Raw genomic sequence first — 14,599 nt, 5'->3', positions numbered from 1 at the left:
GTCTTACTGGAAATGGGGAAGAATACAATTTCTTGTAGTTTGTTTGTGTGTGATGTAAAAAAAGTGTAACTATGACAACAGTAATGCAATTGCAGCATAATAAGCATCTGCACATATGTATAAATAATTTAATTACCAGCTCTACCAAAACAAACAAAGTTACCCAATTATTCTTCATAGTTTTTAGATTATTATATGGGTTTAATCCAGTTGTATGGTAATTCTGAAGTGGTTTTCACTGTGGGAATAATAAAGTAAATGGTATACCTCTTTTTTATCCTGATATATAAATCCTAGTTAGATGCTGCTATGCATATAACATGAGCACTGAAGCAACACTTAGGGGATTATTCACCAAAAACACAGTTATTTATACACCCCCTCTTTTGTGTCTCATATATGTAACAAACCCTTTTAGCTGAGGGCGCAGCTCCTAAGCAATGTTCAGGAACACCAATTTGCAGCAAACTGTGTTCTTTATTTGTAAGTATGCAAATGATAAAAACCAAATGATAAAATAAAATCCTTGCTCCTAATTGAAGCCCTCTCTGGCTATACTTTGCTGGCCCAGACTGAGCAGCCTAACTACTGACTTCACTTCCCTGCCAGACCCAGCTAAGACAGACTATGGAACACTCCCCACCCCAGACAGATCCAAGCAGGTTTGCCATACTTGGCTCAGGGATCTTCTTCAGGGCCTCTCCTTAACCTGAGAGCATGTGGGAACTTCCTCTTCACACAACAGTTCTCTGATTGTCAGTACCTGTCAGTGCCTGATGCAGGGTTCATTAAGGTTCTGCACTAGATCCTGTAAACCCAGCTTGGGCATCTAGTCTGCTACAATACTGGAATTGGAGCATGGGCCCACCCTGCTCTCCAAACGCTCCACTCCAGGGACCAATACATATAATTTGAACATGATCTGTGCATAAAAACACAACAAGACACCTCCCTAGGACAGCACCACAGTGGTAATCTGGAAGGGATTTTAGGCAAGGTTTGCTGCATGTTCAACCAAGTTTCAAATAGACCTGTTCCAATTATTGTACCCCTTTTAATAAATCAATAATTGGCTGGATCACTGTGGCTCTCAAAGAAGAAACTTTGTTTTTGTTCGATACAGTTGAACAGTTTAGTTAGTAGACAGTATAGTGACACTGGAAGTAAGGTGTGTGCGGTGGAGTCTAGGTAAACCACCCTGAAAAATGCACATGAGAGTGTGGTGTTTTTTCCATTTCCCCTTGATTGATTATTGTTTTGAAGTTGTATGAAATTACTATACAAAGGGCTATTAAATGTCTGCATGTAATACCCAACCTGGTTTGAGACAACATACTATACAGTAAAAGCATACAGTGAGTTTCAAGTCTTCATAAATACATTTCAGGTGGTGCCAATGTACATTAAATACAAAATGTATTTAACAAAATGAGGCATTTTAGTGCATATCAATATTTATGTATCTGTGTTTATTAGACAATTACCACTTAAGAGTACACAGAACCAAATATATCCAAGTCTCTCTACATTTCTTCTGTCAACCACAGAGCCATTAAAAGTGTCACACAAACTGTAGTGTTACTCCAGTGTTGACTAATCAGTTGTAAGTATAAATTGGATTACTGATCATAATCTCAATCACCATCAATGTACATGAAGCTCACATCTTCTCTAACAAGCTCATTGGTACACTTATTTTGGACTCCATGCAGCTTGCTGAACTGTAGAATTTATGGGAACCAGCCCGAAGGACTTAAAATCTTGAGCAACTGCCAGTTAACCATAAGTAGAGGTAGAAATATTCTCATTATGCATGTCCAGCGGCCCAACAGCATGTGTCATGCCTTTCAAGTAGATTCTGGTGTCTGTGGCAGGTACAATTTGGGGTCTCCAGGAAAAGGATGTGCAGGAGCTTGGTTAAAATGACCAGCCAGGAAAGTTCCAACAGATACCAAGATGAACAGGAAGAACATTATCAAGAAGCAGACACGGTCAATGACTCGACCTACTAGTATCCACTCTTCATTTTCCTTAAAGATAGAAACATATATTATCAGCCTTTCTGCTTATTAATCATGTAGAAGTCAAACTTTTTCAAATTCTTGATTTTGAAGATTGTGTTTTTCGGCATTGGCATTTATGTCAACTAGCCACATTAATCAACAAGAAGGCAAATAAATAACATGTGGGGTGTGGTGAATTAGGATGCTCCATGTCATGTGGAAAGATGCCAAACCATTTTTTTTAAAATAGAAATATAACTGATTTTATAACCCTTGTAAGAGTTTTATGTAAACATAAACATGTCCACAAAGACCCCAACTATTTTTACTTTACAGCATTTTTTCACACCTGCCTTAAACTCTGCACAGTACTGTATGATAGTCTCTTTGCATTAGCTGTGTGCTATTTTTATATTTAACATGTTTAAAGATACACTTTTCAACCCCTTTTTTGTTCCATATGAAGTAACACTTTTGACATATGTATTTAGGTATGACTGGAAAAGAAAACCCTTTCTCATAAAAAGGCAACATATTATTTATGTGGTTACACCAAATGAGACATCATGGATAAGGTGAAACGGTTTGTATCTTCATGTGTAAAATAGCCAGCATCCTTAGGAGGTTGAGGCCTGCTCTACCACCATCACAACTTTGCCGACTAATAATTTAGAGCTGCCCACAAATTTAAATTAGCTTCTCCTCAGTAGCTTTCAGAGAATTTTGCAAAAATAAATAAAAATTTGAGATGTATTTTCATTTAGGACGAGGCCAGAGAAAGGGTAGGATTTTTCCATTCATGAATACTTAACTGACATGGTAACATTACTGATATAAGGCGTTTAAAGCAGAAATATTAATACACTTACACTCTTAAATGTATTTTTGTCCTTCATATTCCTTGCAATATGGTTGCAAGCCTCCACAGTGGCTTGAATCTCTGGAGCAGCATGTCTTAGGTTATGAACGAGGTCATTCACTGTGCCATTTTCCATCCCTCTGCCTTAATAGAAACAAACTATTTTAGAATGTATAGGGAACTAGATAAGTGAATATGGTGTTCTGTATAATCAAATTATCCCTCTTCAAAATTGTTTTATGCCGGGTAATGTTTCATAGACCACTGTGACAAATGTTGGGAGATATTGTACCACCAATAATGACATCCAGAACATGCACTTTTACAAAGTAATGTATAGTCTTAAAGATCATTGTTGTAAAGGCAACTCTTTTGGGCTAGTTTGTATGGTTTGATGTGCTAAGTTCTAAACTGTAATACTACCAATTAAGAAGAAATGTTAAGGCTGTCTACCACTGCCTGCACACCATTCAGACTAATCTTGCTCTGTGTAACTTTCTTTATACCCACACATACTCATAGCCTTTCCCCCGCCAGGATCTTGATCTAGCATTTATAATGTATACCTATTTTTTCTAGTACAACTTTCATGAGACCATCTCGTTCTTTTTGTTTTTCGAACATTAGTTCAGTACGTGGCTTCCTCATCATATATTCATCGGCCTTCAATATGAGCCCTATAGAGCTGCTGCGACGTGTAAGTGGGGCCAAAGGTGGGACGTCATCACTTGCTCGGAGGTGCATTCTCAGAAGGCGTGGTACCTTTTTCAAGAAAAGCTACAAAAGCAGAAATGTTTCAGAAATATACAAGGCTTAAAATAAATGGGTGCAAAATCATATTATTAAAGATACAGTACATTCAGTTAAAATAAGAAAATATTTGTTCATGTAATCATCTGTTAGATTCATGATTTTGGTTCAGAGCTTTCTTACCTCTCGGACTGTGCTTGACATACTGTGAGTGTTTGGAGTCCGAAGAGAAATATTTAAAACAATAACTGCATTAACCACAATAGCTATAGTCACCACCATCAAAAATGTCAGATACCTGAAAAAAGCACTCAAAATTAGAGGGTCATTTCACAAATTTTTTGTACAGTTTGACCAAAATAAGTCTTTAAGTCTTTGTATAATATCATCATGTGGGATGTGAATGTTGTAGAGTTGCTTGGATGACCCTGATGGAACAGTGCCACACCAAAATGTATGGTCATTGTGCTTGGTACAATGAAAACTATAATTTGTAGTATTGGTATAGGGGTAAAACTATCTATTTCTTTGGCTTCCTGGTCAATCGAGTTTCTATTAGGTATTATAGGACACAATTTTGGTAACACCATTGCTATACATATTTTGGTATGTATTTAGTACTAAAATTGTAAATGTCAATATATGAATATCACATTTAACCTAGTATCCTGTAACTCACTTTATAATAAGAGGCACTGAAGTGGAGGTCTCTGGAATCTTCTGGGCGATCAGAAAGAGAAAGACAGTTTGGGCCAGAAGGATGTTAATGGATACTGTACATTTCTGCCCTCCAGCTGAAAAACGGCAAATGGAATAAAGCCAAGTTCTGAGATTAAAACCAAGCACTGCATAGAGGTGTTGCTACCCATACTTTGATGAGTCCTATAATGCTGACATTTCACCAAACAACAACTCTTGTAACTCAGCTCTTGTAATTTGTATACAAATGAATTAAGTATTATACGCAGTTAATATGCTTTCCTGGGATGCTGCATGCATAGCATGCACTGCTCCTCAGTCAATGCAATTTGAGTCCAGTAAAGCAGCAGTAAATATGTCATGCAATCTCGTTATCACATGGTGCATTTATGTCACCAAGATTTTTATTTTACAAAATATACATGGCACAAACATTTCAGAGCAAAAGCCTCTTTCTCAGCGTGTCTACCCAACACCTGTTGTAAAACATATTCACTACAAAAAGATAATACTGTGAGCACAGAAAGTTGAATGTGCTTAAAATGCTAGCAGCATTTATCATCAGCCTTACATTAAGACTACTGACACCCAACTGCAAAAATGCACCTTTTCCTATTACATGCAACGCATATGCCTATAACATTGAAAATCATGCCGGTGTGGAGATTGTACCTTTGGCTGGTAAGAAGTAAACCAGGACACTGACAAATGAGATGAGCACACAAGGAACGATTATGTTGATTACATAGAAGAGAGGCTTTCTTTGAATGATCAGGAAGAAGACAATTTCCTGATAACTTGCATCATCTGGAGTGAGGCGATGGTTTATGACTTTCTTGGCTGGGATATGCTTTATTGCCCATTCTCCATTCTCTGTGAAAGTACAGAATTGTAAGTTCGGGAAAAACACCATATCAAAAATAAGCAGAACAGGATGTTATAATCTGATGTGTAAACTGTACTGTAATGTTAATTGTAATGTATGCCCCGAGGTGGGCACCTGAATATAGAGATCCTAAAATTATTTCTAACAAAGGACTTTAAACCTCAAATAATGTACATTAGGATAATGTGGTAAAGGTAGTAGGAATGGACAGGACGTGGGAAGAGGGAAATAGCAGAACTTCACAGTAGAACTTCAGCATGTTTTTCTCAAAATGTATAATGTGGGGGATGCTTTTAATTTCAATTTCAGTTTGAATTATGCACAGTAAAGTCAAATATGTAATACAATATTTTTAAAGTAAGCTGACAGAGTAATACTCCTGAGTTTACTCAACATGGAAAACCAGTAGCAACACCACCAATATCAAGCTCTGAAAGGTTCCTACAAAATACTTGGCTTCTCCTATAGCAAGCTTCAAATACTTTATCATCCCACTCTCCAGTACGCCCAGTAAACATTATGTCTGCAGACATTATATTTCTAAACACAAAGTGTAAGCTTGTGAGCAGGGCCTCCTTTGTCTAATGTATCAGGCTGTCCCTAAGTTTGTTCAGGTCTCTCAGTGTTTCTACTCCTAGCTCTGCTTGTCTCAGGGACTTTCTAATTGATGTGGCATGTCAACCTTTATACTAAGCTACTACTCTACTGAGAAAAATTTAGATCACTGAAAAACTTATATCATATGAAAAACATCTACCTAGAAACTGTAGATAGTACATATGTATGCATTTATAATACACATAGCACAGATGGCTATTTTTGTGTAATTCTGTTCTATAAATCAACAAAACCATTTCATTTATTTCAAAGTGCCATCAAAAATATTGGATCTACGGAAAGGTGTCTGATAATATTTTTTATTATTAATATTGATGAATTTATATACTGTAGGTCTATCATATTCCACAATACTGTGTACTGAGTAAATAGCACAAGACAAGTAGTACATTACATAAAAAATTCTAATTACGAAACAAACAGTGACAAAGGCCCTGCCCAAGCATTCTAAAAGAAGCCTTACATCCTTACCTGTGAAAGCTTCAGGGTCAATGACAATCCACTCCACAGTTTCGCCATCCTGCTCTGTTAGAAGAAGTTCAATCTCATTGGCGTTATAGGTCTGTGACCTGGTAAAATATGTCAATAAATAACCAGTCAAAAGTATCGAAGGAATCGTATCATAAGGTGTACTGCAGGGCTAAAACCTGTATAGAATAAATTAACCAAGAGTCTTTAATCTTGCCCGACTATTAACGACACAAAACACAACTTTATGAAGGAAACACAATCCCTAGACTAGTCTAAGAGCAGGAAGTCTGATTTTAGAAAAACAGTTTCTAATTTGTTTATTTCGTTATGGTTTTGTGTATAGGGTACCATCGGCATAGGACATGCTTTGACAGACAACAGTCAAAGAGAATTAATAATATCTGACAATAAAGTTTAACTATTAGTGAAGTATTATTTAATTATTATTTTTATTATCTTAATGGTTCATGGCATGTATAAGAGTGTAGGGGATTCTTTAGTGGCAGATGTAGTGTATGCATTCCAAGAAGATTTTTCACTAACAATGAGCCAAATGGCTTCTAAATGGATTAACCAAAAGGGAAATTGGGCACCAGTTTGAAGCACTGCATTCCCATACTCTTTATACCTTCTTTTAACCTACATAAATAGAAACATAAATAGAAACATGGCAAATAAGAAGCCTTCTTTCCATCTAGTCTGCCCATTTTTCCCGAAACAATCAGACGATGGTCTTAGATTCAGGATAGTTCAATGCCTGTCCCATGAATGTTTACATTCCCTCACTGTATTATTAGCCTTGATCACTTCCCATAGGAGGTTGTTCCATTTACCTACCATCCTATGGGTAAAGTAAAGCTTTTACATCTATGTCGCTGACCCTCTAGTTTTAGACTAAAATTTTGCATCCTTTGAAATAAACTTTGCATCTATACCTAAAAAAATATTCAAATATTTTTATCACATCTAGCCTCTCTTTTCTATCCTCCAAGGTATGCATATTGAGATCTTTTCTGATATACCCTTTTAATAAATGAGAGCATCAGAAGAAGCAAAAATCAATCTTTTGTGTCTATAAAATGAAAAGGTTTATGAAATTATAAGAATTTTAAGAAGAGCTTAATTCTTAAAAAGACTTATTTGAGGACCAGTCTGCATTTCTAATACTTGTTTGCAATCTTATATAGCTTCCTGTTAGTCTATAAAGAAGACATTATAAAGGTCTAATCCTGTTGAGCTTGTGTTGCAGGAATGAATAATGGATAGTAAAATCAGCAGGCCCATTTACGTAGGAGAAGCTTACCAATGTTGGCCTCCTTGAAACTCTCCTGTCATGTATTTTTTGGTAAATAAATGCCAATGTATCTGCCCCTATCCTCTGGAATGCTCTCCCCTGGCTTATCCGCCTTTTTCTGTGCCTTTATTCCTTCAACAATCCCTCAAGACCCACTTCTTTAAGGATGCTTACAACATAGCACACTAACGCCCTCCCATATTCCTTTAGCTCACCTTTCCTACTCCCTCTTCTGCAAAACTTTTACTAGTGTGGCTGGTCTTTGGGCAGGGCCCTCAATGTATGTTAGATACTACTTGTTGTGTCCTGTCTACCCATTGTACAGTGCTATGGAATTTGATGGAGCTATATAAAACAATAAATAATAATAATACCTAACATCACATCTGCAGGTCAGTGGAATGTTGCACGCCAGTTCCAGTTATCGGCAAAATAACAATCAGTATTAAGAATGTTTGTTTATTTAATTTTAGGAAAGTTTCAAGACATGTATTAAAAATTCTTATCAGTTTAACATTAAATCGAATGCGTTTAAAAGGGTATTACATTCAAGACTAGAGTAGGGTATCCTGTAACTCTCCTTCTCAACCCTACCATCTGTAGGCTAACAGTAATAAAAGCTGTAGTTTAACAACAATGTTGCCAGTATTATTGCATTTTAGCTCCCTAGGAAAACAATGTCTTCTGTGCCATCCTCTGTGTGCTGTTGGCACCATATTAAGAAAGCCATGGTGGTGCCAAGGCCTGTTTTGTATATATATGATATGGCTAAGCCTGGTTCTAAACATTTTTCTGTAGTGCTGTGTGGGGAAAATAACTCACTGAAAGACCATGGAACAGTTCTGCCAGTCAAATGGGAAATAGGTGACCACAATCGGACAATAGCTTCTGTAGATAGCGGGAGGTAGCCAATACATGGAGCCATCAGGAGATACCAGGGTATTTGCGTATAGTGCAATGTCGAAGATGCCGTCCACACTACAAAAAGGACACACATGCTTAGTGCGCAACTACTTCTGAAAAGAATATGCTTGTATGATAAAAACATAACTCACTTATTTTCCAAGCCAACATCTGGAAGCCACACCATGGTTGATGGGATACGCATCATGTCAATACCGTGATAGTCTGCTGGATTCCAACTAAGACGATAATCTCTCCATTGCTAATAAAGAAATGCAAACACATCAGTCAGGACATTTCCCAATATAATCCCCAATAATATAATAGAAATTTTCACTGCAATTTCATTTATAAGCTAAAACAACTAACAAAAGAAGATAGGCCCCATGTTCATCACAGTCCTTTGAAGCTCAATAACATGGATTGTCCATGGAGTAGTTTAGAAGCTGCCATTTGTAACTGAGTGCCTGAGTGTTTATGCCACTTTACAGACCCTTCTGGTCAGTGATGATCACAAAGGGAGTCTACTCCTGCATAAGTGATCTGGTTGAAAAAACTGTGTGAGTTGACATAACCTTTTATTGCCAACACATTTTTGTAGCCCTGATTGTATTACATGCACACAAAGGATTGTTCAGGGATGTACGAGACTGGAACTTGCATTAAAAAGTGCTTTTGCGCACAACTGGCCAGGAAAGTCAGTTTTTGGCCGGCTGCATTGCTGGGCCTTTTGGTTAGGTTTGGATCCTCTGAGAACTTTATTAATGTACCTTTAGTACCACTGTTAGTGATGAATATGGCAATTTGCATTTCTGGCAACTTCCCCTTAACATACAGAGTTATTTACTGGTCTATTCTAAATAATTCAAGCTGAGACAATAAGTATGAGGATGGAAAAACACAGAAAGCTTTAGGCAAGCTAATAAATCCTTGTGTCTGGGAATCCCTTCTCAATTCTGAATAAGCTCAAAGCCCATACTCATTTCACAATTCCTATTTTTCATATTCACTAGCATCAGCACAGAGCCGGCCTTAGGTGTTCCGGCGCCCTGTGCGAACTACTCCTCTGGCGCCCCCCCTCACTACCCCCCCGTGCCTTCAAACTACCCCCCCTGCCCCTTCAAACTACCCCCCCTGCCCCTTCAAACTACCCCCCGCCCCTTCAAACTACCCCCTATGCCCCTTCAAACTACTCCCCTCTGCCCCTTCAAACTACCCCCCCTCTGCCCCTTCAAACTACCCCCCCTCTGCCCCTTCAAACTACCCCCCCCTTCTGCCCCTTCAAACTACTCCCCTCTCTGCCCCTTCAAACTACTCCCCTCTCTGCCCCTTCAAACTACCCCCCCTCTGCCCCTTCAAACTACCCCCCTCTGCCCCTTCAAACTATCCTAACCCTTCTCCTTATCCTAACTCACCTTGAGGAGTCCTGCCGGCATTTCATGTTGAGCGCCGGCACCGCGACGGAGTCACGGAGAGTAAGGGGCGTCGAGCGGTTGCTGAGAACTTCACGAGCAACCGCTCGGCGCCCCTGCCCGGGACATAAATGAAAACATTGTTGGTTTTTTTTGTTGTTGGTTTTTTTAACTTTATTTAGCATCCTCCATGTTAAATAAAGTTAAAAAAAACTTTATTTAACATGGAGGTTGTTAAATAAAGTTAAAAAAACCAACAACAAAAAAAAACAACAATGTTTTCATTTAGGTGCAGAGGGGGAGAGGGGGGGCGGCAGCAGCAGCGGCGGAGGACCCCGCGGCGGCAGCGGCGGAGGACCCCGCGGCGGCGGTGGCAGCGGCAGCGGCAGCAGCGGCGGCGGGGGAGGACCCGGCGGCGGCGGCGCCCCCTGGAGTGTGGCGCCCTGTGCGGTCGCACAGGTCGCACACCCCAAAGGCCGGCCCTGCATCAGCACCTCAGTAAGATATTACGATAAACAAAGCTAATGATGTGCTTGTACGGGTGATACTGAGCGAACATAGATTATGTTAATCCGCATGGTAGTTTAGTTATATTTTTTGCTAACCTTGAAGCAGTTTAGTAACATCTGGTAAACCCCCTTAGATTAGCCAGCAATGTAGTTTTATTTGGGGGTATCGACTGAGCTGTTAAATGGCTGTGAATACACAACTCGAAAATCCAGTCAAGATGTGAAAAAAACTAAAAAGTTCAGTGGAACAAAATTGTTTAAACTGACTGTACTGATCACAAAGCCATAATCTGACATCATTTGCAAATTTACTGCTTGCTGCCTGTTCATCTGTATTTTTAAATATATACATACCATTTCAACCCAGACATTAGTGGTCAGGGCTTCTTCTTTCTCATTCTGCAAGAGACAAAAACAGTTTACGCCACAAGATGACATTGCCTTGAGTTATCCTTAAAAAAAGCATGTAAATACGTAAAGGGATTTAACAAAGTACAGGGTGCAAGTGTATTTCAAAGGAGGAGAAACAATAGGTCATACTCTAAAGCTAGAGGGTCAGAGGCTTGTACGTAATGTAAATAAGATCTACTTTATTTACAGGCTGTTATCAGAAGTGGTGGGAAATTTAAACATTCATGGGATAGGCATAAAGCTATCCTGAATCTAAGACAATGCCATGGACTAATTAAGGTCTGTGTCTTTACAACAGGAGAAATGGGCAGAATGTTTTTATCTGCCGTTAAATTCTATGTTTCTGTGTTACGTGTAGCTTCCATGAGCTTTCCAATATTGTAATTTTCTTCACGCTGTATTTTTAATAATGGGAACCTAAGGAAATCAGTGGGAGTCAGTGTGATTCTTTAGTACCTGGTACTCCACTGAGTTAACTGCAGTGGCTAGTGTGAGCTGCTGAGTGTAGTTGCAAACATTTGTAACTATATTGTGAGTTCACAGTCAATTTAAGTTCAGAACTCAAGCCAAAACCATGGCTTACCAGCTAGTCTAAGAAGGTTAATTGTCTAAGTTTTATAGTCTAGGAAGAATTACTAAAAGTTCTTACAACATAGACAACTGCATACCAAGGAGATGAGGTTAGTGAGTGTCAGTTTCAGGCTGACACTTATAATGTCGCCATCTTGTTCTGCTGGACGTAGGTTCTTATTATAAGTCTTCATCAAATCATTTAACAGCCTTTCTTCCTCATTATGACACAAAACGGCTGAAAGGAGAATTAGAATAAAGATGAATTGGCAAACAAGATGCACCTTAGCACACCAATCAAAGTCTACTTGCCCGTACACCGTAGGAAAACATATCTGGGTTTGCTCCGGTTCTACCTACTCTTCTCAATGTAACACTTTTTTAACTAAATGCAGCATTAGCCACATCATGCTTAATTCTGATGAATGTATAGGTCATCCTAGAAATAACTTCTTAATGAAGAACAATTCTGTCTCATAGGTTTTGTCATTGTACCGCTGATCAAGTTACAATGGAGAGTCTCTTATCTAGCCAACAACTCCATTTATATCATGGAGGACTGTTCATGGCACATGTCTTCTTAAGAGGCAGAGCACTGGGGTACCAGTGGTTAAGGTGCCAGCAGGAGAGGGGGTGGCTGGGGCAATTTCAAAAGTTAGAATCAATGCTCCTCCAGCACACAACTCTATAGTTTGCTCAGAATGGTGCAGAATGCAATGTAGCATCCCACAGATTTGCACTCAACTGTTGACTATACCCATTCAGGAACCCCTTTCTGTATTAAAATGCTAGGTAAGCAAAGGGGAAAGGAAGGGACAATCGTGGACTGTTTTTAAAGGGCAACAGGACTGGCTTATTGAATAAAAATCTTTTCTGCAACCGAGGCAATATTTCAATATTGCATTGCCAATAACTTGCAGTGGAACTCTTGCTGAGCTTAGCACTCTTGTAATTACATCATAAGCATTAGCAGCAGACACCTAACATGCCAATGTCCTGTATATTTAAACAGAGCCAAACCTAGGCTTAATTACACCCTTGGTGAGAATACTCTTTAGCGCACTTAGAACTAAAGGTATCAGGTGTGGAAGGATGGCGACAAACAAAAGGATTCTTTATTAGGAAGTCTTTTGATACAGCTATAACATTAATTAAATGTGCCTTATACAGTATATGCAGTTAGCATTCTGGGATACAGTTCATGGAAGTTCAATTGTATCATTAAACGTGTTCAAAATATAGTAAACTACTTAACACATAACGTGTCTGTCAACTGAGAAATATTGTGGAATTCAACACTTTTGAGCTGCATACCAGAGTTACAACACACAGGGTATAAGGACCGTCCAAACACCAACTAATTGTCTAACCTTTGCGATAACAATAATTACCTCATGCATTTATTTAAATCTTGCCCTAATTAATTACACATTTACAATAGCTTGATGCCATTTCCCTAAAACATCTTTTTATGTCTGTATTTATTTATTACTAACCCAAATGCACAGCTGTTAGGAGAATTAACAGTAATGAATTGTTCGGCTATCTTACCTGGTTCCAGTTTTATTGATGTAGTAGCTGTGTGTTATTCTGTACAATGTATTTAATATACAAAACCAGATAAACGGAAAGCCATCCCTACTCATCATAAGTCAGTATCCAAAGCAAAAATGAAGATTGAAAAATCACCTTAATTCCCCTTACAATTTACCCGTTTCTCAAGATATTTAAATGGGGGCCAGATGTCAGTTAAGTTTACTTACCTGTGAAGCATAGAGAGACCAGCAAAGCCACTGTGCCCATGCTTCCTGCTCATGTCTTCCATGCAGAATGGTGTAAACCTTCATGTGATGCCTGGAATGGTTATTTTTGGGAACGACTAGGCCTTTGGGACACTGTCATCAGCTGTCACTGACATAGTCAGCTGTTGATACCAAAGAGGACAATGGGAAATAACAATGTCCCATATTACTTAGAAGTGGGGAATGTTTGATGAGACAAGAATGGTTGCCACTAGAGGGCTACATAGCATTGCTCATGCAGATGAGTATTAGCAATTGCTTTGCTTTTCTTTAAAAGAAAATGAAAAAGCTATATAATCTGACATAATTTAACATTTTAAAAGGGACTGTAGGAGCCCCATAAAACTAAACATAAATTCTCCAATTGTAACAATTCTAGTATAAATTGGTGATTTGTGCGCTTTCCCCCAACAAAAATTAAAATGTAGAAAATCTTACATATTGATAAATGATACAGTCATGCTTCAAAAGTTTGAATAAATATAAAAAAGAAAAGTACATAGTGTAGTAATGCAAGGCTTTAAAAACGGGTACTATTTAGTAGTGCACTAGGCAAGGTTCAGAGTTACAGTATCAGGATTCCCCGAGAAAATGAAGCTGCATCTACAGGAAAAGTGCCATAAGAGAGCCATAAAGCTAGATCTTTGGGTGTAAATATATATTTGTTAATCACTCCACCCTTAAACTGTACAGTGCTGTGAAATACGGTATGTTGGCGCTTAATACAAAAAGAATAAAAATAATAATTTTTATAAGAAGCTTGGATCTGTATTTATGACAGTGTTTATGCAGGTGTGTATCAATGTATGAGGAAATATCTCTGTATGAATGTATGTGATGTGCTTATTAACAATATCTATAAATGTGCGTGTACCCATGTACATTCATTATGCCTTTGTGCATCTATATATATCGGTATAGGCATTCAAGGACAGAAGCAGCTTCCATTGCATTGTCTAAAATGTCTTGGCATGCTGAAGGGGACATAGCAAGATCATTTTGGACAATACCATGCTTCCAACTTTGTGGGAACAGTTTGGGGAAGGCTCTTTTCTATTCCAGCATGACCGTGTCCCAGTGCACAAAGCAAGGTCCATAAAGACATGGTTGGATGAGTTTGGCATGGAAGAACTTGACTGGCCTGAATAGAGCCCTGACCTCAACCCCATCAAACACCTTTCAGATGGACTGGAACGGAGAATGCAAGCCAGGCCTTCATGTCCAACATCAGTGCCTGACTTCACTGGATGAATGGGCAAAAAAATCACACGGAAACACTGCAAAATCTTGTGGAAAGCCTTTCCAGAAGTGTGGAAGTTGTTATAGCTGCAAAGGGGGACCAATTACATATTAATGTCTATGTATTTAGAATGTCATAAAAGTCCCTGATGGTGTAATGGTGTCCATATAGT

At 38.6% G+C, this 14,599-nt stretch overlaps 1 protein-coding gene across 1 annotated transcript; it reads right to left on the bottom strand.

Annotated features, from left to right (window-relative positions):
- Positions 1–1,452: 1,452 nt before the first annotated feature.
- Positions 1,453–13,286, bottom strand: CHRNG (cholinergic receptor nicotinic gamma subunit). The gene is made up of 12 exons (XM_053459561.1): positions 13,149–13,286; positions 11,484–11,623; positions 10,759–10,803; positions 8,636–8,745; positions 8,403–8,558; positions 6,287–6,384; positions 4,984–5,184; positions 4,292–4,406; positions 3,796–3,910; positions 3,429–3,639; positions 2,873–3,006; positions 1,453–2,030 (listed from the first exon to the last, which is right to left on the bottom strand). The coding sequence occupies exons 1-12, from the start codon at positions 13,186–13,188 to the stop codon at positions 1,848–1,850; spliced, it is 1,548 nt and encodes a 515-aa protein (XP_053315536.1). The 5' UTR covers positions 13,189–13,286; the 3' UTR covers positions 1,453–1,847.
- Positions 13,287–14,599: the final 1,313 nt, after the last annotated feature.

Source organism: Spea bombifrons, chromosome 3, assembly GCF_027358695.1.
Source record: "Spea bombifrons isolate aSpeBom1 chromosome 3, aSpeBom1.2.pri, whole genome shotgun sequence".
NCBI classification, from domain to species: domain Eukaryota; kingdom Metazoa; phylum Chordata; class Amphibia; order Anura; family Pelobatidae; genus Spea; species Spea bombifrons.
This window is presented reverse-complemented; position numbering and strand designations above follow the sequence as displayed.